Source organism: Aphanomyces astaci (genome assembly GCF_000520075.1).
Source record: "Aphanomyces astaci strain APO3 unplaced genomic scaffold supercont1.13, whole genome shotgun sequence".
Lineage (NCBI taxonomy): Eukaryota > Oomycota > Saprolegniomycetes > Saprolegniales > Verrucalvaceae > Aphanomyces > Aphanomyces astaci.
Window position 1 is genome coordinate 354,186 of NW_009798276.1, and position 23,875 is coordinate 378,060.

The 23,875-nt window shown below is 53.1% G+C and overlaps 10 protein-coding genes across 14 annotated transcripts; 4 read left to right on the forward strand and 6 right to left on the reverse strand.

Annotated features, from left to right (window-relative positions):
- Positions 1 to 196: 196 nt before the first annotated feature.
- H257_06574 (hypothetical protein) lies at positions 197 to 4,415 on the reverse strand. Its single transcript, XM_009831847.1, has 4 exons — positions 3,655 to 4,415; positions 2,956 to 3,593; positions 2,455 to 2,871; positions 197 to 1,928 (listed from the first exon to the last, which is right to left on the reverse strand). The coding sequence occupies exons 1-4, from the start codon at positions 4,364 to 4,366 to the stop codon at positions 291 to 293; spliced, it is 3,405 nt and encodes a 1,134-aa protein (XP_009830149.1). The 5' UTR covers positions 4,367 to 4,415; the 3' UTR covers positions 197 to 290.
- Positions 4,416 to 5,003: 588 nt separating this feature from the next.
- H257_06575 (hypothetical protein) lies at positions 5,004 to 8,411 on the forward strand. Of its 4 annotated transcripts, XM_009831849.1 has the most exons (14): positions 5,004 to 5,279; positions 5,334 to 5,401; positions 5,450 to 5,639; positions 5,711 to 6,011; positions 6,067 to 6,276; positions 6,333 to 6,517; positions 6,626 to 6,949; positions 7,007 to 7,118; positions 7,255 to 7,405; positions 7,476 to 7,544; positions 7,601 to 7,683; positions 7,795 to 7,893; positions 7,955 to 8,013; positions 8,072 to 8,411. In XM_009831849.1, exons 1-13 carry the CDS (start codon positions 5,190 to 5,192, stop codon positions 7,963 to 7,965), a joined length of 1,893 nt encoding a protein of 630 aa, XP_009830151.1. In that variant the 5' UTR covers positions 5,004 to 5,189; the 3' UTR covers positions 7,966 to 8,013; positions 8,072 to 8,411. The 4 variants fall into 4 exon arrangements, with proteins under 4 accessions (XP_009830151.1, XP_009830153.1, XP_009830150.1 ...); XM_009831851.1 differs by having other exon boundaries at positions 5,450 to 6,011; XM_009831848.1 differs by having other exon boundaries at positions 7,476 to 7,683.
- On the reverse strand, positions 8,343 to 8,988 carry H257_06576 (hypothetical protein; the record flags this gene model as incomplete). The annotated part of the gene is made up of 1 exon (XM_009831852.1): positions 8,343 to 8,988. The coding sequence occupies exon 1, from the start codon at positions 8,958 to 8,960 to the stop codon at positions 8,343 to 8,345; it is 618 nt and encodes a 205-aa protein (XP_009830154.1). The 5' UTR covers positions 8,961 to 8,988.
- Positions 8,989 to 9,400: 412 nt separating this feature from the next.
- On the forward strand, positions 9,401 to 10,223 carry H257_06577 (archaeal ribosomal protein S17P). Its single transcript, XM_009831853.1, has 2 exons — positions 9,401 to 9,482; positions 9,705 to 10,223. The coding sequence occupies exons 1-2, from the start codon at positions 9,459 to 9,461 to the stop codon at positions 10,164 to 10,166; spliced, it is 486 nt and encodes a 161-aa protein (XP_009830155.1). The 5' UTR covers positions 9,401 to 9,458; the 3' UTR covers positions 10,167 to 10,223.
- Positions 10,224 to 10,483: 260 nt separating this feature from the next.
- Positions 10,484 to 10,924, reverse strand: H257_06578 (hypothetical protein). The gene has a single exon (XM_009831854.1). It carries the CDS (start codon positions 10,895 to 10,897, stop codon positions 10,517 to 10,519), a length of 381 nt encoding a protein of 126 aa, XP_009830156.1. The 5' UTR covers positions 10,898 to 10,924; the 3' UTR covers positions 10,484 to 10,516.
- Positions 10,925 to 11,026: 102 nt separating this feature from the next.
- H257_06579 (hypothetical protein) lies at positions 11,027 to 11,404 on the forward strand. The gene has a single exon (XM_009831855.1). It carries the CDS (start codon positions 11,073 to 11,075, stop codon positions 11,337 to 11,339), a length of 267 nt encoding a protein of 88 aa, XP_009830157.1. The 5' UTR covers positions 11,027 to 11,072; the 3' UTR covers positions 11,340 to 11,404.
- Positions 11,405 to 11,958: 554 nt separating this feature from the next.
- On the reverse strand, positions 11,959 to 15,972 carry H257_06580 (the record flags this gene model as incomplete). Of its 2 annotated transcripts, none has more annotated exons than XM_009831857.1 (12): positions 11,959 to 12,556; positions 12,666 to 12,752; positions 12,883 to 13,073; positions 13,156 to 13,303; positions 13,436 to 13,723; positions 13,790 to 13,933; positions 14,017 to 14,211; positions 14,272 to 14,610; positions 14,807 to 15,034; positions 15,087 to 15,167; positions 15,222 to 15,454; positions 15,504 to 15,972. In XM_009831857.1, 12 exons carry the CDS (start codon positions 15,970 to 15,972, stop codon positions 12,077 to 12,079), a joined length of 2,883 nt encoding a protein of 960 aa, XP_009830159.1. In that variant the 3' UTR covers positions 11,959 to 12,076. The 2 variants fall into 2 exon arrangements, with proteins under 2 accessions (XP_009830159.1, XP_009830158.1); XM_009831856.1 differs by having other exon boundaries at positions 12,645 to 12,752.
- A 213-nt stretch (positions 15,973 to 16,185) lies between these two features.
- H257_06581 (hypothetical protein) lies at positions 16,186 to 18,560 on the reverse strand. Its single transcript, XM_009831858.1, has 2 exons — positions 17,812 to 18,560; positions 16,186 to 17,755 (listed from the first exon to the last, which is right to left on the reverse strand). The coding sequence occupies exons 1-2, from the start codon at positions 18,460 to 18,462 to the stop codon at positions 16,244 to 16,246; spliced, it is 2,163 nt and encodes a 720-aa protein (XP_009830160.1). The 5' UTR covers positions 18,463 to 18,560; the 3' UTR covers positions 16,186 to 16,243.
- A 2,408-nt stretch (positions 18,561 to 20,968) lies between these two features.
- H257_06582 (hypothetical protein) lies at positions 20,969 to 22,294 on the reverse strand (the record flags this gene model as incomplete). The annotated part of the gene is made up of 1 exon (XM_009831859.1): positions 20,969 to 22,294. The coding sequence occupies one exon, from the start codon at positions 22,292 to 22,294 to the stop codon at positions 20,969 to 20,971; it is 1,326 nt and encodes a 441-aa protein (XP_009830161.1).
- Positions 22,295 to 22,387: 93 nt separating this feature from the next.
- On the forward strand, positions 22,388 to 23,598 carry H257_06583 (hypothetical protein). Its single transcript, XM_009831860.1, has 4 exons — positions 22,388 to 22,763; positions 22,837 to 22,960; positions 23,012 to 23,210; positions 23,265 to 23,598. Exons 1-4 carry the CDS (start codon positions 22,396 to 22,398, stop codon positions 23,528 to 23,530), a joined length of 957 nt encoding a protein of 318 aa, XP_009830162.1. The 5' UTR covers positions 22,388 to 22,395; the 3' UTR covers positions 23,531 to 23,598.
- The last annotated feature ends 277 nt before the right edge of the window (positions 23,599 to 23,875 follow it).

The window sequence follows — 23,875 nt, forward strand, 5'->3', positions numbered from 1 at the left end:
TTTGATGGCGGCCCCACTACTTCTGTATTTAAAGGGATTACGTCAATTTGATTCCTGTTGTAATTCATTATCATTCACTTTGTTTACTCCGGGGTACACAAACAGCTTAAAACAAGCGGTCCAACTTAAGGTGCAGCATTTTAAGCTTGGTCTTTGTATACCCATTTGCATACTTTTTGGGCGGTTAGGTTAAAAACTGCCTTTGTAGGAATTGATTGGCTAACTCACCTTAAACTGGATCGAGCATCTTACATTGGACTTTTACGTTATTGTGTTAAATAATGGGGCGATTAATTGAAAAAGTACGGACTCTCCAGCACGTCGTTCAAGTTGAGGTCGCCAGTCTGTGGGATCTCTGGGAATTGCTGGTTGGGGAACCGCAACACCAGTTGTTCCCGCAAGTCGGCGAGCAGCGGCTGCGAGTAGAGCGTGACAAACTCTTCGCGGAGGCGGCGGTTCATCTGGGGCACCGAGCACGCGTGGGTCCAGTAACTGTCGTGGACGGCGGCAAACTCGAGTTTATCTTCCCCAATCACTTTCAGCGACGTCATCATCATGTGCGTCGAATCGAGCGAGTGCACGTAGTTGGGGGGAAACGCAGTCTTTTGCTTGCCGACGCTCACCTTGCGCGAGTCGGGCAGCGTTAGCACCACGTGCTGCTTGGACGTGCGCACGAGCTTGGACGCATCGAGGCGGTACGGCTGGGTCACAGGCAGCCCCAGCGGCGTGATCCAGCTCATCATTTGGCCCTCGTCCGCCACCTTTTGCGTACACTCGGACAGCCACGTCATAATCTGTCTGGCTGCGGCAAACAAGTTGGTCATGCTGCCCATGGTCAGGTCGGACGCATACTTGGCCGACAGGTAGATCTTCTCCTCGAGCGCTTCGTCCACATCACGGCCTTGCAGCAAAAAGATCTCTTCGAGGCGGGTTTGAATCTGCCGCCGTGCGCCCACCGCGGTCACACCGTACACGGACGTCATAACTGTCTGCTTGACCACTTTGCGGCTAATGTGGCTCAGCAGCATGTTGGCGTACTCCTTGTTGATGGCAATCTCTTGCTGCCGAAACATAGCTTGGCGTTTGAAGAACGCGTCCTCGTCCGGCTTTGTCACTTCTTTCGGGCGGTGGCCCAGCTTGAGCCGTTTATCCCCGCGTTCCTTCTTGTCCTTCTTCTTGTCGTACGCAGCGTTGTCCGACATGTAGTTTTTGTAGGCCGCGACGAGCGTCGCCCACTCGGCCTGTTTGGTTTTGCGCACTTCGGCTAGACACTCGTCAAACGATCGCAAGGGGGCGTTGGCATCCCGCTCCATCTGCTCGACCACGCGCGTCGCCACGCCCGTGTACACGTCTTGGGGCTTGTCGGCTTTGACCAAGTTAACTTGTTCGGCGCCGGCTTGATCCCGACCCAAAGCAGCATAATGCTGGAGGCCGTTGCACGAGCCATCCATGTGCACGGGCACGTTACTCAGGTACATCTCCGGGTCGGGGGATTGAACCGCGCGGGCGAGTTCAAACACAACCCCGAGCGACAGGAACGGCGCTTCGGCTTGCTGCCACCACCGGCAGTCCTCCGAGTCGCCGAGGGGGGACGCGGCACTTGCGAGGATCTGCGGCATGTGCTCGTCCACAAACTTGACGCGATCGTCAAAGGAACACTTGTCGATTCCGTACAACCCGGCCAAATGCACCTTGAGCCAGTACAACCCGTGTGGCCCCAGCGGCTTTTTGTCTTTGAAGATCAACAACGAGCGAGACATGTCGCTGCCCAAGTGGTTCAAATTCGGCGGAATCGGATACACGCGGCCACGAAAGTCCATATTATACGGAAAGTAAATCGCTTCTTCGTGCTGGAATTCTTCGGCCACTTGCAGTTTGTACACGGTGTCGCACCGCAGCGAGTTGTACTCTCGGTTCTTCTTTTCTACCTATGATTGCGTAGCGGCGTTAGACACTTGTGTTAAATAATATTTAAAAAATGCAAAAAATAGAGATACAAATTTGGGGAAACTAAAAGACAAGTGCACATTGAACAAAGCCCCGAGGCGCGGCCCCGTGAGATAGGTGCAGTCATCCGTGAAGTCCCCCCGACGTTGTTGTGGCGTGCAGTTTGAACCCTGGCCTCGATAGTTTTCGACAAGGCAGGGCTTGATTCTGACGCGTCGGTATATATATATATATATTACTTTCACACAAATGTTGTGCTTTTCGCCCAAATTGGCCACTTTGGAGGGATTGCTGCAATCGCCAACGAATCCAACAAAGCAGTATGATTGGATATAAAAACAATGAACACTGCATTCGGATTGGCTAAAACGAATGCATTTCCTAAGTGCCATCAGAAAGAAACCTCTCACAGTTAGTTCCATAACATATTTCGAAGGTGCGAGACTCATTTAACCAAAAATTTTGAGTATCACACAATTCAAGTGTCATGGCCCTAATCTATCGTACCTTTTTGCACGTCTTGCGATACGTGTCGATATCTTCTTTGAACTTGGCGTCGCGCGCTTCGACATCCGCCATATCCATGTACGCGTCGATTGTCGGCTCCACGGGCATGGGCAGGTCCCGTCGCGGCGGCAAGTCGCCAAAGTCGCCGCCCGCTTTCCACACGTCCATGACCACCTCGAGCACTTCCCGGTTGATGACCCATGGAATGTCGGCGAGGAGGTTCAGCGACCGGATAACGTCCGACATTTCCCCCCGCGCAGCACATTGCAGTTGCCACTTGCCCGAGTCACGGTGTCGCATAATTTTCGTCGGAATCGTCAAGTACCCACCGTTGTCGACGCCTTTCCAGTGTTTGGGGGGCACCACCATGGGCAAGTATCGTGCAAACCCGGGCAAAAACACATCGCCGTCCATAATCTATCGATAAACCCACACAAACAAGCGATCAGCAAATCCTGAAAACACTTCCAAACTCCGACGTATCTGTCTGCGACAACGTACCCGTTTGTACACGGCGGGGCTGCACTGAATGATCCCATACCGGCGGTTGTTCTCATACTTGACCGAGTGAAGGAACGCCTTGTTTCGTTTCTGGGGCATGGGGTAGTCTTCCTGAAAATGTGACGTGGGGCGTTCGCGGCGGGTCAACACGTCGGCGTCGCTTTGGCTGCCGTCTTCGTAGCAGTTGTTCTCCAGCAAATCCAACAATGCCGAGCCCAGTTTGAGCTGAATCTCTTTGCTCCACGATCCTGCGTCTTCAAAGTACTTGACAGCTTTGTCCCGCATCGGGGGCTTGAGGTCCTTGAGCACCTTGGAAAAGTACGCGTGCTTGCCATCTTCTGCGGGTTGCTTGTCGCTAGTAGTAGTACTAGTACTGCTTGTACTTTTGTTGTAGTAGTTGGTCGAAGCGTATTTGTGTCTGCTGTTCTTGTTCATTTTCGCGCGGCGGTCGATGATTTCGTCCTGAATCTCTTTGCCGAGCCCAAGCGTGATTTTGATAAACTTGACGCCATCTACTTCCAACAGCACGTGGTTCAACGCAGTCTTGATCACGATCTGCGCCAACACTTCGGGGGGCAGCAGGAACAAGATCGGGCCAAACAACTTGCCGTCGACAATGTAGTCGGTGTTGTCTTCGTCTACCAAGCCACAAGCATGGGCTTTGTTAGCCACCGCCACACTCGTCTCCATGCAACGTACCTGCCAGGGCTTTTTTGAGCTCGACAATCGCGCGCACCATCGGCCCATCCCATTTCGCCATGTACGCCTTGGCCGTGCCGACTTCGGCGCCCTTGGACAGCTCCGCGACGCTCTGCGTGGTTTTTTGCAGCTTTTCCAACGACAATTCGTAAATCGCTTGCTCGAGACGCAGTTGCTTGGCGTACAAGTGCCGGACTTCGGCGGGGGGTTTGTTCAATTTGGCCGCTTCGTCGGGGATTTCAAAGTCCTCGAGCCACGCATCGACTTCCTCGGTGGACATGTCGCCCAATCGAGTGGGTCGGCCCGCGACGTCTGGCTTGGCGTCGTCGTACATGGATAAATCCAACGAAAACGACGGCCCGTCCTCCTGGACATTCGAGTCGTCAGGCGCTGGACGCTGCTTGGACATGACTGGCTGATGCTTCTTGGTGAACTTGAGTCGTCGCTCAGCGGGCGTGAGATTGATCGCGCGTTCGAACCAGTCAGCCTTTTTGATCGATTCAAACTCGTCTTCGCTGTCGTATTCGTCGTCGTCGGTTGCCGAAGCGTGATGCAGGACTGGCAGCGATGACTTGTGACGGCGGCTGTGGTGGAATCCCATCCCGCGTGGCCGCAGCGCATGTTGTTGCCACCGAGGCAACGCATGCATTGCTGTCGTTGAGCTCACTTCATGACGAAGGAACCGACGAAGCACTCCCTGCATGAGGGTCATTCTGTCAGCGTCGCGTCACCGTGGAGAAAGATGCTTCAATGGCAATCCCACTGAGTTGACAAAAATCGCCCAATCATAGCGCGAGGACCAATACTTTTTTGGTGGAGGAGAGCGTATAGGGGATTAAGTAGCCGCACTTATGAGGATATTCACTTGAAAACTTTATGAGTACTTTGCAAACTACAAATCCGTACGTTTCTGAAACGTACCTTATTGAGCACGCGACATGACCACCAAGATCGCACCTTCGTCGAAGGGGCAATGTCGTCGACATGGAGATCGATCGTCCAGTGCGTGAAGTCGAGCCTTGCGGCGGTGCCGTGGATTAAGGCTGCACTAAACTTGCTCAGACATCCACGACATGCTGAAACATCTACTAGAACCTTGTGAAATATGCCAGATTTCCTTGGCGTTCGACGTCGTTTCGAACAACGAGGCGGTTGCCCTGGGGTACAGTATCTGTGCTAACTTACGTGCAGACATGCCACCTACACGTATGTACTACAAGTGTCCTATTGCGAGATATAGCCCCCACACAATGCACTTCTAACCATAACGTTATGCATTGAGTGACAGGATCCTAACGGTATATTGGTTTTTATCATGGCCACGACCTTGGCATTTGACTGCCCGGTACCGGACACGTTGTAGCTTTGGTAGTTGCGGACAAGGGTCGCATCCTTCGAGGCACGAAAGCCAATGTAGCAATGTGGATGTGAAAATAATGTGGTCTCCCTCGCATTCGTTGTTGACAGAGTTTCAAGGCCATCTGTTCTTTGGAGCGGCTGTCGTGGGATTGTGAAACTGTCGTGTCCGTTCAAACATGAACGTCGTCGTGGAGCGGCGCAAGCACGCGACGGAGCATGAGTCGGCCGAATTGCAGCGGCGGCTGATTGCCGATCAAGTCATGCAGGTTCGTCACGACTTGACATGTTGATGTAGCTCACAGACCGGCGGACATCAACAGATCCCCACGCTATTTCCGTGGACACGCATAGATGTAGCGGACACGGCGTTGTGCCGCGAACACAACACGTACGTAAAGCCCCCATAGAGCAATATATCACCATCCTGGCCTTGTAGATCGTGGAATGATCCACTGCGAGAAGCCATTGTCCACGATATTTCGAAACTCTACGTTCGACTGATGAAGCAAATGAATGTGTTGAACGCCCACAGTATCATCCACAACGCTGCCAACATCACTCGCCTTCATGGCCAACTGCTCGTGGAAGTGCACCGCAAGATTGACGTCCCGAGCATCCTTCTTCGGGTGGGGCAGACCGACCTTTCGTTGTCGACTAGGCCTTTGTTCGTTTGTGTTCCTATTTCTCGGCTTGGTAGGTCAAAGCCACGTCCAAATCCGAGCGCGACATGGCCACCTCGCATCACTCAACTTCCCTCGAGTTTCCCCGACGGAAGTACACGTCTGCGGTGCTCCATACGACAGCCTCTGCTGCCGCCGCCTCCACTTCGACATCTCTGTTCCCCCTGAGTCCGTCCAAACCTCCGACGTTGCCGTCCTCTGCGAGCCAGCCGTATGTAGCCAGTCCCAAGAAGTTCCTCCACGTGCCTCGCCACGCCTACCACTCGTCTCGCACCGCGGTTGACGCCGTGACGCCACTGTGTCACCAACTAAAAGACGGTACGATGGATTCCGTCAATCCATTGGGTGGCCATGACAATCAACGTGTCGATAGCCGACGAAAACCGACGGCGAACGATCGAATGCCACAAGCCGTTACTGGTCGACTTGCCGCGCAACCCTGTGACGCTGCGAGAACTGTTGGACGCAGCGGATGGCGACCCCGACGGCGGCGCCGTGACGCATTTCCGCGATCGCCCCATCCTTGCCGACGCCACATTTGACATTTCCGCGCCCATGCCCAAGCGCGACAGTACCAGTAGACGTACGTCCTGCTATCCCCGCTCAGTCGCGACTTACTGACATCGAGTCGTGCCATAGTTCCCAAGGCGCGGTACTTGATGCGGGAAAACTGCTCGGCACTGCCACATCAACACACGATATTTGACGACTATATCATTCCCCGCGAGGTGTGGGACGCCGTCGAGTCTGAAACGGCCCAGCCCAAGGCGGCGGCGCGGCAGCAGCACCGCTTCGACCCTATCGCCCTTGACGACATCCACGTCGTAAGCGTCCATTTCGATCAAACATTGATCACTCTGGATTCGAGTCTGCTTGATATATCTATTTATTTCATCGAGAACCTGTTGTTTTGCTTGTGCTGGTGGGTGTAGTCGTGCTACTACGCCCGGGCGTGCCCCCGCGAGCGCGACACGCTGTCGACGGCACTACACGCGATGACGCTTCGCACGGAGAAGCCGATGGTGCGCAACGTGACCGACATGGTACTGGACTCGCAGTTCCATGAAAAGAACAACACACTGCTGGGCCGAGAAGTCAAGATGCTGTACATGGCCACCAACGAAGCGTACCATGAGTTTCGCCAGCAGCTCCACCAGCCCATGAAAGTAGCCGAGCTCGTAGACATGGCCATCAAGTGCGCTCTGAACGATATGACGATGAACATGGACGATGCGATAGTGTCCACCGAAGCCATGGCAAGGAATTCCCATACCCACCATCCATTCATTTTCAACCCACATGGTCGTCTGTAGGTGCAAATTCCGCCGCATTTGGTGCCCCCAGTGGCGCAATCCCCTCACCACCACCGACGCAGCAAGGCCACGCCGTCGGCGCTATCTCCGTCAGTCGGGTCGAATCGAGGAGGTACAGTACATGCAAAAAGCGTTTCGGTTCGTGTTTTGGGGTCGACCAAATGCAAATGTCCGAATGGCAACGGGAAAAATCATTATCGATCGCGCGATGGAAACGTGACTGGCTGGCTGGCATTTCTGTTGTGTAGGCAAGGTCAAAACGTCGCGGCGAGACTTGATGGAACTCATGCATGACTTCGACGCGGACAAGCGCCTTGTGGGGCTGTGGAGTCAACGTCGAGGGGATGATGGCAGCCCCAACCGGCCGTTTGAACCCATGGCGTTGGATCCACTCTTGAGGTAGAGTGGAACGAGAACTTTGATGGCTTAGATAGCTCTGAATCTCAAGAAATATTTGGATGGACGGTAGCGTTCGGTTTGAAAACGTGTGGCGGGGACTCCTCATGCCCACGGCCATTCGTTTGGACTTGGCCCTCAAGTACAGTCACCCTGACCATGCGCACCGTCTGCCTGACGCGGTGCTGCTGTGGGAAGTGTGTGCCGCTTGGATCCAGGAGCGAGAAGGTATGTTGGATCAAGTCAAGAAGTTGCTCAAGGGGGGCGACCCCACCCGCATGGTAACTCCAACGATATGACAAGATATGTATACATATGTTGGTTATTTATCCAGTGTATTGGTGGTATGCATGATGGCGTGGGATGAGGTTAAGTGATGGTTTGGTGGTTAGGCGCTCAACGACGCCAAGGAGAAGCTGGTCGTGTTGACTGGCGTGACGAAAAAGGTCAAACAGTGCATCTCTTTGGCCCACGACGAAGTCGGCGACTTTGTACGTCCATATATTGTGTAGTCGTTCGTTGATAGAACGTTGTTGGTTGGTTGTGGTGTAGGTGACATTTGAAGACGAGTTTTACATTTTGCGCATCCACGACCAGCACAGACGACTGCAGTACGTCCATGTGGCTACTCTGTCTATATCAACTGACGGTTGTGGCGTGTTGTTGTAGCGACGAATTGATGGCAATGGCTAGCTGGCGAGACATGGAATAACTAGGAGGCAGGTTGCCACTCTCTGGCATATGCAATCTAGCTCTATACAGTATGACATGGAAGACAAACCTATACAGTATGACATGGAAAACAGTCTGACAGTGCCCATGGGACACATGTTTCGCTGCGATAAGATGATGCCACAGCAAGATGTGAGCCCACACAAGGGTCAAGTTGGTTTTGCATATTAAATAAAGAAACTCGTGTCTGAGCTACGTAAACGCTCTCTCATGCCGCCACGTCATCGTCCGCACTACTTTCTTGTTTGGATGACTTCTTGTCCTTTTTGCTCTTCTTGGCACGTTTTTTCGAGTCTCCAACAGTGTCAGTCACGACTTTGCCCGTTTGAATTGCATCCCGCAAGAGTTTGCCCTTGCACGAACCATAGGCCCGACGGCCAAACATTTTACCGCCGGTGGCAGCAAACAATTGCTCGTCCGTGGGCTCGTCGATCGGGTTGTCCGCATCGCGTTTGCGCTTGAGCTCCTTCTTGGCCTTCTTCTTTGCCTTTTTCGCCTTTGCAGCAGCATCGTCGTCGTCGTCGGATGCGTCGACCACAATCTTGCTGGCCACGTTATTGTACACGTTGTACCACCACTGGTTGGTCTGGTCTTCCTTTTCTTTGGTCTCGACACCCACACCGGCGTTCTCCTCGCGCCGCTTCACCTTGATGTGCGTCGCCATCCCTTGTTCGTCCTTGCCCAACCCTTTGCCTTCCGTCCAGCCCATCTTTTCCATCTGACGCTTGGCGAATGACGACACGCCCGAGGCGACGGCTTCGTTGGCCATGCCTCCCAGCTTCGCCTGGAACTTCTTTCCCACAAGCGGCATCGTAGCCACGGACATGCTGGTTGTCGTTGATGGAGTTGGCAACTTGAAATAAGTTCTGCGCAGCCAATAACATTTATAAGCAACAGCCAGCCGTTCGAAACAAAGTCACCGATTTACAAAACGAAAATTATTTTAATACACATGATATTTATTGTACCACACTCCGTGCACCTTTACAAGGAGGATGACCCAAACCAAAACAAATGACACGATGATGTCGTAACCAAAACAAATGACACGATGATGTCGTTGCTCCCTGCATGCATAAATGCCCATGGTTAGAAGGTTGCATGATATACCTACGGCTGTCCGTGAATTTATAACCCGCTGGTTAATATTAACATGGAAATCAGCGGTAATTTGTTTCGAACGGCCAAATCTATCCGGTTATCCCGGTAAATGATTGGTGGATTCAACGACGCTCTGTGATAGGCCAATGCATTTGACTGGTGTGAGCCTCAGCCAAGAAGGGGCAGGTGCACGGAGTATTCCCAAATTCATACTTTGACGAACATGTCCTCCGAACACGTCGACCAAGTAAGTTGAGCCCACCACCACCATGGATGGCATGGCCTTTGAGAGCCGCCATGGTCGCCACGTAGCTACCTCTGTGACGGGATGATGCACCTGTGCATCGTCGCCTTTCGAAATCACCACGTCAAAAATCACATGGAGATAGCTATTGGGGGAGGGTGATAGCTTCCCCAGGCGATAACCTCCGATCGAATGTGAGGACGCTAACGTGGCTGTGCTCGATAGACTGAAAAGGCCTTCCAAAAGCAAGACGGTGTCTTCCTTGCCTCGAAGAAATTCGCTGGCAAGAAGAACGGCCCCCGTTTCTACAAGTCCATCGGTTTGGGCTTCAAGACCCCCAAGGCTGCCATCGAAGGCGGTTACGTGGACAAGAAGTGCCCTTTCACCGGCAACGTCTCGATCCGTGGCCGTATCCTCAAGGGCGTGGTCTTGTCGAACAAGATGAAGCGCACGATCATCGTTCGCCGCGACTACTTGCACTACATCAAGAAGTACAAGCGTTTCGAAAAGCGCCACAAGAACGTGGCTGCCCACGTCTCGCCTGCGTTCCGTGTCAAGGAAGGTGACGTCGTGACCATTGGCCAGTGCCGTCCTTTGGCCAAGACTGTGCGTTTCAACGTGTTGGAAGTGGAAGCCGCCTCGGAAACCAAGCCCATCAACGTGCGCAAGCAATTCCGTCAATTCTAAGCGAGTTGTGGGACAGCTCTCTCTCAACCACAACATGAATTTGGGTTGCAAATTGCACTTTTGTGTTTTGTCCCAGTAGCTTTACGCACTACTAGTACAAGTAGGGTTTCGTACACTTTAGTTGGTGTACTTGTAGAAGACTCTACGATGCACGTTGGAACCCTTACTTATGTACCCACGGTACATAAGTGCATATACTACATACTAGTAGTACTGTAGTACTGTACTCAAACTTGACTTGTCTAGATTCCGGTATTGCTTGGACCCACTCTCAGTTGTGACTCCCGTGTATCATTCCACGCTAGGCAAATGCGTGATCAAGGTTTTACATGTGTATATTATAGCTTAGTCTATGCGTTGTTGTCATCGTTGACAACGGGTGGTGGCACACTGATTCCAAACTTGATCACTTCCAAGTCGTTGATGGCATACCCTCTCAGCCGAGCTTCGCCAAAGTCATGCAGCATCAACACACCCAAGAATGCTCCCACGGCAGCAGTACCTGCGCATAGACGCACGCGAATAGGCAGCGGCAGAGTCTTGGGTGGGATGTACCAACCGCCGAGCGCCGACGAGGCAACGACAAAGCCATATGTGGCAAAGTCGCGTTGGCGGATGGCTTCCTTGATTTGGCTCCAGCTTGGCTTGTCTTCGATCACTGGAAACTTTGGAAGCCGCGGATCTACCATCGGTTTCGGCGTCCGCGACTCGCCACTGACCGTGTTGCCCATGTGCCTTTATTTGTTGTTGAAAGCGTGGAGCATCCGGATATGTTTTATTATTCGGAATATGTAAAATAAAGGGACTTGTAACAAGTAAATGCAAAGTTGTCGAAGGATATTTGGTTTGGCAGTTTCAATTTCCACGCCACCCTTTTGCAGTGACTGAAGACTGACCGCAAGCAACATGTCGGCGCCGCCTCTCGACCCCCGCCTCCCCAAGTTCCCCGTCAAGATGAAGTACCCTTCCTTTAACGACACAACCAGCAACTTCAACTTCTCGGACTATGCGACAGTCGCCGTGTTCTCCGTCGTGTCCTTTGGTGCTGGCTACGTACTTGGCCGACCTGTCCGCGTGCCATCCAGTGTGGCCACCGGTGTGCTGGGCACAGTCGGCGGGTATCTGTATTCGTTCCAAAACTCTGCCGCCAGACTGCAAGGATTCAAGGAATAGGCGATAAGATATGGAGTTATAGGATCAACAACCACCGTATCCCAAATGATCTGTTTGTTCGTCGAGTTCATGCTCCCATGATAGTGCCATCTCGAATCGCATGGACGTGAAGGCACATTGCTGTGTGTCCGATGGGGTGATAGATCGTGTTATGGCCTTGGCCATGTATTCGATTGATTGTACAGTTGTCGACTATACGCAGCGCATCCTTGGACTAGACATCGACCTTACAATCACACATATGGACTCTGGGTTATGAAACACATCGTCGTTAGAGTCTTGTTTCTGAAATAACATGGCCTGTGCCTACGTCACGTTGCCTCACCTGGTGCAGAACTCTTGTCGAGCAGGCAGATATAGATGCACACATCGGGAAGTTTATACTCCAAATCATCATTTCAGTGTTTGGATCAGAGAGGGGAGGCGCTGCCCCGTTTCGTGGCGGCCAAGTCACCCCCCACAAGCACTCTGCCCCGCCGCCGACTGACCCATGTCACTGACTGCTGTCGCCATCGTCCAGAATGTAACGATCTATCTACCACGTTGATGTGGTAACAACGTGGTAGTTCATTGAGATAGTTACACTAGATGGTTTCCACCCACAACTCGAGTACGTTTTCAGCTGCTACGTTATTATTTATCTTGACGTGTTCATACACAACACACAATAATTCCCGTCAACTACCCATCCTTCCCAAGTCTCAAAACGTGGGGGTTTTCAATCGACATTGTGGCGATTACACTTCTACTTCGCCCGTCTTATCGTCGTCGTGACGCTGTGAAGGGAGGACATGTGTTGCAATAAATTCGCGAACCAACGTATACCGCGGGTCGGTGGGGGTCGGGGGTTTGCAAATGTCCATGTGGTGGGCGTGCGGAATCTCGTGAAACGTCGACAGGTGGATGTGCGGGTCAGCCGACTCTGGCTTGACAATCAAATGGTTGACACCTAGGCCCAGCGGCGCCGGCGCCCCTTCCCCGAGACTCAGCGACGGAATGTGCAGCCGCTCGAACGCCGCGTTCAGCGCCATGAGCCGGGCGTTGTTTGCATTCAGGTCCTTTGTCGCCGGGTGTGCTTGGATGAGCTTCCGAAGGGCGTCGTTGTTCAGCTTGGCGAGGTTCGCCCCCAGATGTGGCACGGCCATGAACACGACGCCCGCCGTCCGCCGCGCCAGCTCCTGCCCGCCCACCTCGGCTCGCCACAGCATCTCCTTCACCTATCGAAGCAAGCAACGTGATTAAATACATGATGGAAATGGATCTATGTATATAAAATTCGTTTCTATTATCTTTTGTAGCCCCCACCTCGTGGGGGTCACGACGTACCAAGAGTCCGCCCATAGAGTGTGTGATGAAAATCACCGGTCGGTCGTTCGCGCCAATGCGCGCGGCGTTCAGGGCGTCCAACATGACCTAATGGTAGTGTCATAGTGTTTCTAATTAGACTAACATCAAAGTGAACAAATAAGCACACGAATCGAATGGCTGGAATATCACTAGTTTACAGACTTGGAACCTGCGATCGGTAGAATGGTTGACCAACCTGTGCTCTTTCGTCGAGTGTCAGCGCTCGCCACGGAGAACTCCATTTGGACATGCCCGCGTCGTAGCCCATGGTCACGAGCCGCGAGTCGGGATGCAAATCGCGCATGAGAAACGCTTCTGGCCACATCGTACTGCGTTCCAGCATGTCCACATCCGTGCCAGACACCCCCATATCTGTGCGCCAGGTGCCTACACTTGGCTTGTTCAGTCGGTCATTTTTCATATAGGACGATTCTTTTTCATCGAAAAACGAAGGCATGTGTGTCAGTACCAAACGGGTGCCCCCGCAGTCCATGCACAAATACAACGTCGATGGGGGGTGTATTCGTGGTCGAGTGATTGTTGTAGTTGGCTATCGCGGATCGAGGCACGATCGGATATAACCCGTCCTTGTAATACACGGGCGGCGACTCGACTGTCTACCAGTCATAACATTCCCCACATAAGATGCCACCCCCCTTCTGATATACCCCCCCCCCCTCCACGAGGGGAATCCGACTAGAGAGGCTTGGGGCACATCACCATGTAACAAGTACATGAGGATGTAGTACCGTAGACACGGAGGACGAAGCAGCCAAGTTGGCCGTCGCGCGAAAGTAACTCGACCGAACGACGACGTTGGACTCTTCGGCCCAATGCAACAACTCTTGACTGAACAGCGCGCCCCCCAGCACGTCCTCCAGCTGCCTGTGGATGTTGCGGTGGTGCACGGCCAGATTGGCAATCACTCGAGCGCATTGGCTCTTGATCGCTTTGCTTGACGACTTGATCGCAGTGACTGCGACGAGGTTTAGCCCGCCATGGGTGACAAACGCGCGACCGGCAGCCGCGTCGTCGTTCTACACCTGGCCCATTCAGAAAATCATGCACTCCTATGTGACGACGATATAGCTTTTGTCTCTCACCACTAACACTGCCAGTGCCGCGAGGCCATTTTCAATCACTTGCGATCGGTAGGGCACATGCAAATGCCCGGGGGGTTGGTCAGACGTCATGTTGGCCAAGCTCTCGACGTTGGCAACTGCTCGCCGGCTTTCCAGAGACGTGGCCTACGAGCATATTGTCATGTAAAGCACACGAGATGTCGTTTGTGATATATTCCATGTTTGTTTCTAGTTGGAATGCAATGTACCTTGCTCGTAGCCAAGTGACGCAGGAGACTGACCATCCACGCTTGCAACACCAAGTGGCCGCGATGGTCGGGCCGCGGTTGCAACGCCAGATGTACCAAACTTTGGACGGCGTGGGCGCTCACCACCGGGTGTGCGCTCACTGACCACTCGGCGAGGACGTCCACCCAGCCGTACTTTGGCAGGATATCGTACTCCTACCATGATTCACACTGCACATTAAGATCTACGAAACTCCTACAGCAAACATGTTGTACATTCACATCGGGCAAGATGTCGTCCAGATGCCCAAGTACTTTGGCCATGGGCGTCTCAACGGTCGTGTGCAGTTCTGTTTGCAGCACATCGGCCAATGCATGCACGGCACTGGAGACGTGGATTTGAATGGCCATGTCAGAGCTACGAGACGGTGAATTTCGAGCGTCTGTGCCGTTGGCGTTGCCGCCATCGCGGGTGATACGCGCCAAGTGCAACAAGGCGTCGTGGGCTGTGGTTGAGCGCAGCAAGTCTTCCGGAACTTGCTGCGCGAGTAGCTCCAAGCACTGTGCACTCAACAACTGCATGTCGGGGCTTGTATCCCGAGCCCACATCGCCACCTAAGCTCGCATCCAAGTACACCGTCAACGCCTGGTTTTAACATTGCCGTTGAGACTGTGGAATTCGCATAACAAATATGAGCGAAACAAAAAATCGCTAACAACTCCATTTCCTCTAAACTAGATGAGTGCTAGGCATGATACGTTACAGAATGAAAGCGCTGAACTATATCAAATTATACAGGTGCGAACATACCTGATGACACCAAAACTTGGGCGCGACGGGATGCAGCGTACTTCGCATCATGGCACCGAGCAAGGCGGCGGCATGTAGCTTGAGAAGGGGACTTGGTTGTTGCTGTGTGGTCATGGCAAACAGAGCAGACGACAAGTGAAAGTTCAAGTGCGCTCCGACGGCGTGAAACAGGTCGGGGTTATGTCCTTCCAAGTGATTCAGTAAAGCCCGCATTGCCCACATGCTAAACTATGATCACAAAAGAGTGTGAAATCTATGGATAAGGTTCTTTTTATCGTACCAATTTAAAGTCGATGGACGTGGACCCAACGATGACTTTGCACAACCGGTCCATGATGGCGTCGGTGGCGTTGGCATTATACTACCAGGCACTTACTTATCAGTGGACTGTCAAGGGAGAATGGTCTTGACCTACCACAGGACGAAGGGGACTATCCGGCGACGAACATTTCTCTCGAATTCGAGTGAACGCTGCCTCGAGTTGGACCAAATCGAGCGACGAGATGGCCACTGGCTTCGGATCGTGTGGCTGCCGGTGCACGATAGCTGGCGACAACTGCAGCAACAAGTGCGAGCTCTTTTCAATATCCACCAACACGTCGTCGGCGCCAGTCGTGATGGCGAGCGCTGCGATGGCTTGTACAATGCCTACAAGCAAGAGTTCGTCGGACTTGACCTGGCATTCGTCTTTACGTACGTTCTTGCAACTTTGGTTCGGTGGTATGCATGCACGTGTCCATGAGTACGGCCATGCCGCCGTGGTCGACCACTGCTTGGCGGAACACCTGCTCCTTCGCTATGGCCACGAGAATGGAACTGGCGCGCTCGTCCAAGTTGGCGCCGGCGTCTGGAAGGTTGTGCGTGGCCGTGTCCAGCGCATCCGAAGCACCATGAATGTCACTTAGCACTTTGCCGAGCGACAGCAGCGCATGCAACGAGCGCACGTTCTCGTCGCTAGATGCGACAGTGTACGCTCCGAGCGCCGCGCCACCCACGAGCACCGCGGCGATGGCAGCCCAGCGACGCGATGGAGTGGACACATCGGTTTCTTTGGTAGCTGCCACTGACGATAACGCGCGAGCGTGCTGGGATAGCGCTCCTCCTTGGTGCAGCAATGTGGTCGCAGCCTTCGCGAGCCGCTGAGCAGTGGCAGGGACGGGTCGCATCTTATTGTGGTTCAACTGCCACGCCGCGGCGTTGAGGGTTCAAAGTGCGTTTTCATTGGTTCATAATTCGAATTCCAGCCAATGAAACGACGACTGCAGATTCAAGTTACCTTTTCAATTTTGACAAAGTGTTGACAAAGTAGTAATACTATTAGTATTACTACTCTGTCAATAGTAAGTTTAGTATACTAAAAACGTCAGTACTACGTAGTATTTGTGTAACGTTCGTTCTCTATTGTGTGGGATAACTAGCATGTTTCGATGGAGTCTATCAATCGCCAGAGCTCTGAAGGCCAGACGTTTGGTGCTTCACCGAGGACTTGAGTGTCTGCTGCGTGATGGAGGACTGGTGCAGCAGCTCCATCATTTGCTCCTGCATTTTGCGCTGTTCTTCTTGGGCAGCTATCTGCGCTTGCGATCGAAGTGCATGGTGCGGGGCAGGCACGACCATGCTGCCGTAGCTGCCGTGACTGCTACTGCTGGACGAGCCGGCGCCGCTGGGGGTTCCTGTGTAGCTGTGCAATGGCACCATGTCGCCGTGTGATGAAGCAGGCAATGGTCGCCGGGGGTAGTTGGATGTGTAGGCCGTGTCCACCACGACCTCGTAAGTGTTTGGTCGGGCGGCATGTGGTTGTTGTCGCGGCACCACCAAGCTCGACGCTAGCTGTTTCTTGCCCAACGCTTCACGGCGTTCTTGCATCGACACCATCGCAAGATGCGCCAGCTTCTCCATGAGCGCCACCTGCGCTTGCGCAAGGTGCGTGCGGGGCTTGGAGTCGAGCACACACACGGCGCCGACGCACAGTCCGTCCAGATCAAAGAGCGGCGCGCCGGCCAGAAATCGGACCTGGAGGGGCCCGGTCACGAGGGGGTTCATTTCAAACCGGGGGTCTCGCCACGTATCGAGAACGACTACCGCTTGCTTCTTCCGAACGGGATATTCGCAAAAGCTAAAGTCACGTCCAATGTCTGACTCGCGGATGGTAACTTTGGACTTGAACCATTGGCGGTTGCCGTCGAGGATGTGCACCACCGCAAACTTGCAGTCGAGCGCTTGGGACGCCAAGTCGCACAGCAAGTCATAAATATCTTCGGGGGGCGCGTTCGACGTGTCCAGGGGGGCTGTAGCCGAGCCGTCGAACGGTCCCCCTGCTTCGCCAAAGCCCGCCATGAGCCGCTCGACAATTTCGCGCTTGGACGGGTCCCGCTGGGCAATTTGGCTGAGCCAGGACAACCCCACCGAGTCGGGGACTACTCCCCTCGACGACAGCGCATTGGCGGCGGTGGCGGCTACGGACGACGACGGGACGGCCAGCGCGACCTGCTGATCCGAGTATGGCAAAGGGGGCGGGGGTACGTCGCTGTGGTTTTTCTTGAGCACAATGTCGTCGATCCCGGTGCCGTCAAAGGAAGACGACGACGTCATGAACGACGTGGACGATGGAACGAGGCCGCTAAACGACATTTTGCCGTCCGAGCACGATTTGCACACGCGCATGGTCGTGAGCCCAATCGACGGCAAGTCGACCGAGTTGTTGAGCGAGCACTTTTTGCAAATGACTTCGCCACATGCGCGGCAGTGGTGCTTGCGGCGGATGCCCGTGAACGTCTTCAAGCACAGGTAGCAACACGACCGCTCGTGGTCGGCCACCCACGTCGGGTTTTCCCGCGTCGTGAGCAGCCGGCTGATGCGGCGGGTGTGGACGCTTTCCTGGATGTTAGCGAGGGATTCTGCCCAGCATTGCAAGGACGCGCGATTCGACCTCCGCGTGGTGCGGACGCCCTACGTGTGCATGGACAATGAGCAACAACGGGGGTGGCGGGGGGTGAGGGTCGTACCGGGGGTTGGCGGATCGAACAAATAAACTGCGCTTCGATCGTACCAATCTCGTCTGTGGGGCGGAATAGGTAGCCGCATTTGGAAATGGACCCGCGCTCGAGTCGGTGCGAGTCGAATAACGACGGGCACTCGGCTTGCTCGATGCTCTCGTACAAGCACACGCCGACCATCTTGGACGGGTCGCCTCCAATGTAGTCGGCAGATAACACCCCAGCATATTCCAAGATGCAGAAATCCTGCGACGGCGCCATAGGCGACTTGTTCTTGAGCGCAAACCACTTGATGCTCAAGCTCTCGGAATCGTTTTGGTCGCGTTGGTAGATCACGGCGCTGTCCAGAGACAAGTCCTTCAGCAACATCTTCATCATGGACCGGAATTCGTGCGTCGACGTCGAAATCATCATGTCCATTACGTCGTCCAGCGTCGATTGCACGGACGTGACGCCGCGGATGCTATAGAACAGCCCGCCCTTTTGGCGGTCTTCGCTCACCGTTACGCCTCGCTTCTCGTGCGAATGCGTCCATTCCGAATCGGCCGAGGTCATGGATGTCACCAAAGTTCGAGCCCATGTCAAGAGCTCGGCCTCCTCTGTCTCTGAAATGTACGGCGCGGCAAAGAAGCCGCTACGGAGGGGCAAGGAACGCACCATCTTCCTGCCACCTTTGTTTTTTTGACTGACGCTCAAACAGCAAGGTATTTTTTTAAATTGCCAAGCGATTAAAATGGAGGCGTATCCGGATGACGTCATTACTGCCCTTTCTGCGCCATGGCTAAAAATAGATCGTATCCGGATAGTCGGCGCAGACGAGGCAGTTACGCGTTGTGCAGTTCAGCTAACGTTATGGGCGGCTACATGAGAACAGCCATCCAGTTTACCGACACCTCTCATTTCCAGCCCATTTGCGGCCCACTTCACTGAATCCAGCATGGAATATCTTGCGACCAAAGTCGCTGCGTAGGGATGTCTTTGTAGCGATGACGAACCGTTGTTCCACTTCAAAACTCTTGCTTGGAGGCCCCTCGTTTGACAACCAGAGATGGCCTGAGTTGAACCATTCGCAAAAGCGTTAACGTTAGCGTAGATGTCCAGCAAAGTTAACGTCAACGCTTTGCTATTTACATTGTAGTGACCACAAGAGTACTGTATTGTGTTGGTGTCGACTCGAGTTCAACTCCATTGTGGGTGTAACGAGCCATGGTCTACAGTATTACTACTATACAATTCGTAGCTACGTTATTTGACATCCTTGAACAATTATACCGCTTACTCCACGGGGAGTTCATTCATCGTTGTTGCCTTGAACGTCATGAAGGGCGCGACGATATTCGCTCGAGCCGTGGTCGCCAAGTTCATCCACCAGTGCAGTTTCTAACAAACACGCATTGGGGAACGATCCATGCGTACTGAGTCAGTGGATGATGGGCCATCACGGGCTATCATTGGTGGTCATTGGACCTAATAACATGAGCGACAACGGGCCAAACGCATTGGCGAGCGCGGGACCATATATATCACGATGGTCCCCAACGAGGAAATGGAACGGCCCGGAAAACCCCATGGCTCTATATAAATACACTTGGCGCGCTTGACAGGTTCCACGGGTCACATGAGACTACGACCGCCGAAATACAGCAGCCAGATGCCTACAATCCCCATCATGGATGTCGAAATCGAGCCAAACAACATCCGCACTTGAACCGGATGCAATTGTTGAAATACCACGGTGTCCCTTCATGAGGTGTTCGGGATCGCGGACCCATATGCGAGCAGCGATGGGAGCAGCCAGAGGCGTACTAGGACGCGACATTGCTGAGGATATCTCGACGACTTATGCAGGCGGTACGGATGAAGAGCAACGACCAAAGCGACAGAAAAGCAGGAATGGGAACATGTAGTGAAACAATAGCGACTTCTCTTTGAATCGGGAGTGTTAGAACGTGCTCGTTTGTCAGCGAGTGCCACGTTGTCACGTAGTGCCAAAATATAAACATGAGCCCGATAGGTCGAAGTGTGCTTCAATCTTATTCGCGACATTCAGTCGAAACCATTCAACCGTCCAGTCATTGGCGGTGCCCTACCTAAACATGAGCATGCCAAGATGTTATGCTCTCTTGCCGCACGACTAATATTTCGCTGAACATGAACACCAGTTCATGACTTACGCGACGTCCAACTGGTTTCTCGAGCATTCTTCCACTCGTCAGAATATGCCGTCGTCCAATACCACTCCACGGATAGCACTCATATGCACCGAAGTATAGTAGAAGCCGATCCCCTCCGCCACCACAGCCGAAGAAACTCACGAATGTCGCTCAGTCTGCCAAAATACGCCATGTCCTCCGCACCACAATCCACCATCATGGTTATCTTGAGTCGTTGGTTACTCAGTTGTGCCGAGAAGTGGAAATGCCACCAGATGTCACTGGTCGCTGTGGACGACTCTAGGTCACCACCATTGGTTTCGATGATCAAGCTATACCGTTGACCCATGGCGGCGGACTATGGAAGTCGATCCTGGGTTAGCCAGGCCGAGCGACGTTCGTGAGTTTCTTGCGCGACTTGCAGTAAGTTGTGGTGGCAGAAATCGTCTCGTACTTTACTTTGTGCTCAAGAGTGCTGTCGACGGGGTGGCCTTGGACATTTTGACGTGTGAAGGAATACTTGAGAAACTGGTTGGATGTCGCGTAATCTTGGAAGGCGCGTTCGTAATCGTGTTGATTTATTCGTGATACATGCGGTAAAGCTCGTCGTCATCACGGAACAAGTGTTGATGGACAATACAGGTATGCTATTTATGCTTCGAGTCGCGAATACATCCCGGAGTCACTCGATTATGCAACAGCCAATTTTTATAACCGGCAGCCCCTTCGTACCGTGAATTGTAATGCTAAGTTAACGCCAACATTTAATATTTAACTCCCCTAGGACCATTTTAAGCCTTAACCGCAAGTTAGGCATTAAGTAGATACGAACTCTCCCCAGTGAATCACCGTGCGCTGTTTTGGCGGGGGAATGACATTTGAGATTTGTGCTAGTTGATTGCCATGGTCGATGATCGGAAAACACTATAGTACTTGTATGCTATATATACTAATGCAATTTGCATATAAAATACTTCGAAGTACTATTTTAACTACCCACCATATATCCCAAATTACCCCGTGCTGTCGCGGGACAAAAAGCTCTGTTCGTTCGACGTGGCAGGGACGCACTCGTCGGTGCCACTGCAGACATGCTCTTGTCCATGCACGCTCAAATGGTGAACCACCGCGCCTTCCCCAAATAACTGCAACGAGAGCGATCCAAACGCAATCGCTAACAACACGATCGAGTCCACTCGCTTTGGGAACACGGTAAGCGTCACCAGCGCACACACCACCGACAGCAATGGGGATGCAAATGTAAAGCTCCACCACATGACTTTGAGCTGCTTGACGATTGTGGGGTCGGTATCTTTGATACTTCGGCCTCCAAAGTGTAGCAGTCGAAGGCAGAGAATTCCGGCCATGGAAATCGAAATGGACCCAAATATCAGCCACACGTGGGCACCGTCGTGGACCGGCACGTCCTCCTTAACATCGTTTGCCACGATGGTAACGCCAACTCCAAACCCTAACAAGGCCGCGAGCAGCACGTAATGCACATACATGTACGCGAGGCCAGCCCAAACGGAGCGTCGCATGGCATGGAGGCTTCGAGGGGGCTGAGTGCCAAAGTAAAAGATAGCGAGAGCAAAGATAACCATCAGTGAAAGCACCATTGTCGAGTAGAACTGAGTCGTGGCCCCCTTGCCACTTTGTTCGAGGTTCAGGATGGACTTGAGGACTGCTTCGCCCAACACAACCAGCACCATACACCCACAGCGCTCGCTGTAGTGATCAATGTTGACGGCAATGCGCAACGCGGAGTCGGTGGTCGTGCTTCGCGTGAGAGTGACTATAGGCCGCACAAAAACAGCAACGACAAGCAGCACGAGGTACGATGGAGTCAGACCCAACCCGGGCAGCACCAAACACGCTGCCAAGGCGATGATGTCGACTGCAATCATGGCCATCTCTGTGGTAAGGTAGTCGCGTGCCGCGGGCATGAGCAAAAACGTGTTGATGTACATGCCTGCAATGGCAAGTCGGGTGATGAGCAGGCCAAGGGCAAAGACGGAGCCGGGTTCACTGGAGAGAACCATGCCTCCAAATCCACAAAGCAGCCCAAAGAGCAGCATGTAATGCAACAGGCTGTTCTCATTGAATCGCGAGTTGTAGTGGGTGTACAGCTGCCACGTGCTGAAGTAGAGGCAAAACAGCACCACAAAATGAGCCACTCCCCCGCCGTCCAAGTTGGCTTGGAGTTTGCGGGCAATGTCCGAACATACTGCGACCATCATGAGGTCTAGAAACAACTCGAACCATTCCGCCGCCTTTTGGTCGTAGTCCTCATTCCAGGCCGCGCTCAACGTTGGCGGCTCGCGCAGGGATCGCAACATTGAATTGTTCCTGTAACGGTCTCTGTCACGATTGGCCAATCAGTTTTGAGTATCCGGTATTGTATCCGGATTTGCGCACTCCACTCCAGTCAACAAGCACCATGTTGTCCCGACAATTCCGCCATGTCATGCGAACTCAGCGGCACCGCCAGGCAACAAGTCGACGCCTTACCTCCGATGCAAAAGCTGCGGAAGCTAAAGTGGCAGAAGGCAAAGCTGCCGAGACAGCGACCGAAAGCAAAGCCGCAGAGGTGAAGGCTGCTGCCACTGAGACCCCCACACCTCGCCCTGGCTTCTTCAGCCGCCACCCCGAAATCGTGTTCCTGGCAGGGTTGGTGGGAATCGGGGGCTACATTTACCGCAGTAGCGTGAACAACAAGAAATTCAACGAAGTGCAAAACGATTTGGCCGAGAAAACACCCATTTCTCCGTATGAAGCGTACGAGTTGCGTTCCCAAAATGCCATCACGTACGGCCGCCCCTTCTGATTCGACAAATACATGTATCCCGACAAATACATGTATCCAACCTTGATGGCATAGCCCAGAGGTATTTGACGCGGTGAAGAAGCAAGCGAAGCGATACTTTCCCTCCAACGAAGCCACCGTGGCCGAGTTCGACTTGTGTTTGGGCAGCGTGTTGCAAGGCACGGCCATGAAGAACACGGTACCCAATCCACAGCTCATGTTCAAGTGCATCAAGTGATTTCTCGTGTAGCATCATTTGGAGCGCGTGCTCTTGAGTTTGCCCAAGAACATCAACGGCAAAATCGACGTCGATTTGCTCTTGGTCGCGTTTTCGTTGGCCGTAAAAGGGTCGGTGGACGAACGACTGGAAAGTTTGTTTGCATTGCCGCTGGCTGCCAAGCTCACGGGCAGCTCGACTTTGACCAAGGCCCAAGTCGAGCACGTTCTAGGTACAAAACCTTCCCGTGCATTGCTGATTAACAGTTGTTGTGGTTGGTGGCTAGGCCATGTGCTGGATACGTACCAAATTCCGTCGGAGAAGCGTGTCGTGGCGCTGGAAGACAAGGCGTATCCGTACCAGGAGTATGCGATTGCCACTCCCGGTCAAATCCTGGACGCGGCCGTGGCAACATCCGTGAAGGCCAAGACCCTCGACGAAGGCACGGAGCAATTCAACCTCGATCAATTTGCCCTCTTGATGAAGTCCAAGGCCATTTGTGTGTGGGGCGAATGCTACAACAGCTCGAGCAAAAAACGCATGAAAAATTAGGCTTTATCAAACGGTAAACCTTGCCATCAAAACAGTAGAAAGGACAATTTGTCAGGTTAATATCCGGATATTTTCGACGTGCCATCTGACTGGCCAGGTGGTGAGTAAATCCGGATGACATGCTTGCGATTTTACAGTAGCATCCACGTGACGGCGCAACGAGAGTATTTGGGCAGGGTGTGCTGCGTTAATTTCACGTCATTCGCCGGCCGCAACGTCCATATCGTTATGTATCATGTGTTGAGTTCGTTTGACCCTTTGATTGTGCCAAGAATAACGCCATGTCAGGGAGTTTTCGCTGATACGCGTATGATGCAACAATTGCATTGAAACGAACCAGGTGGA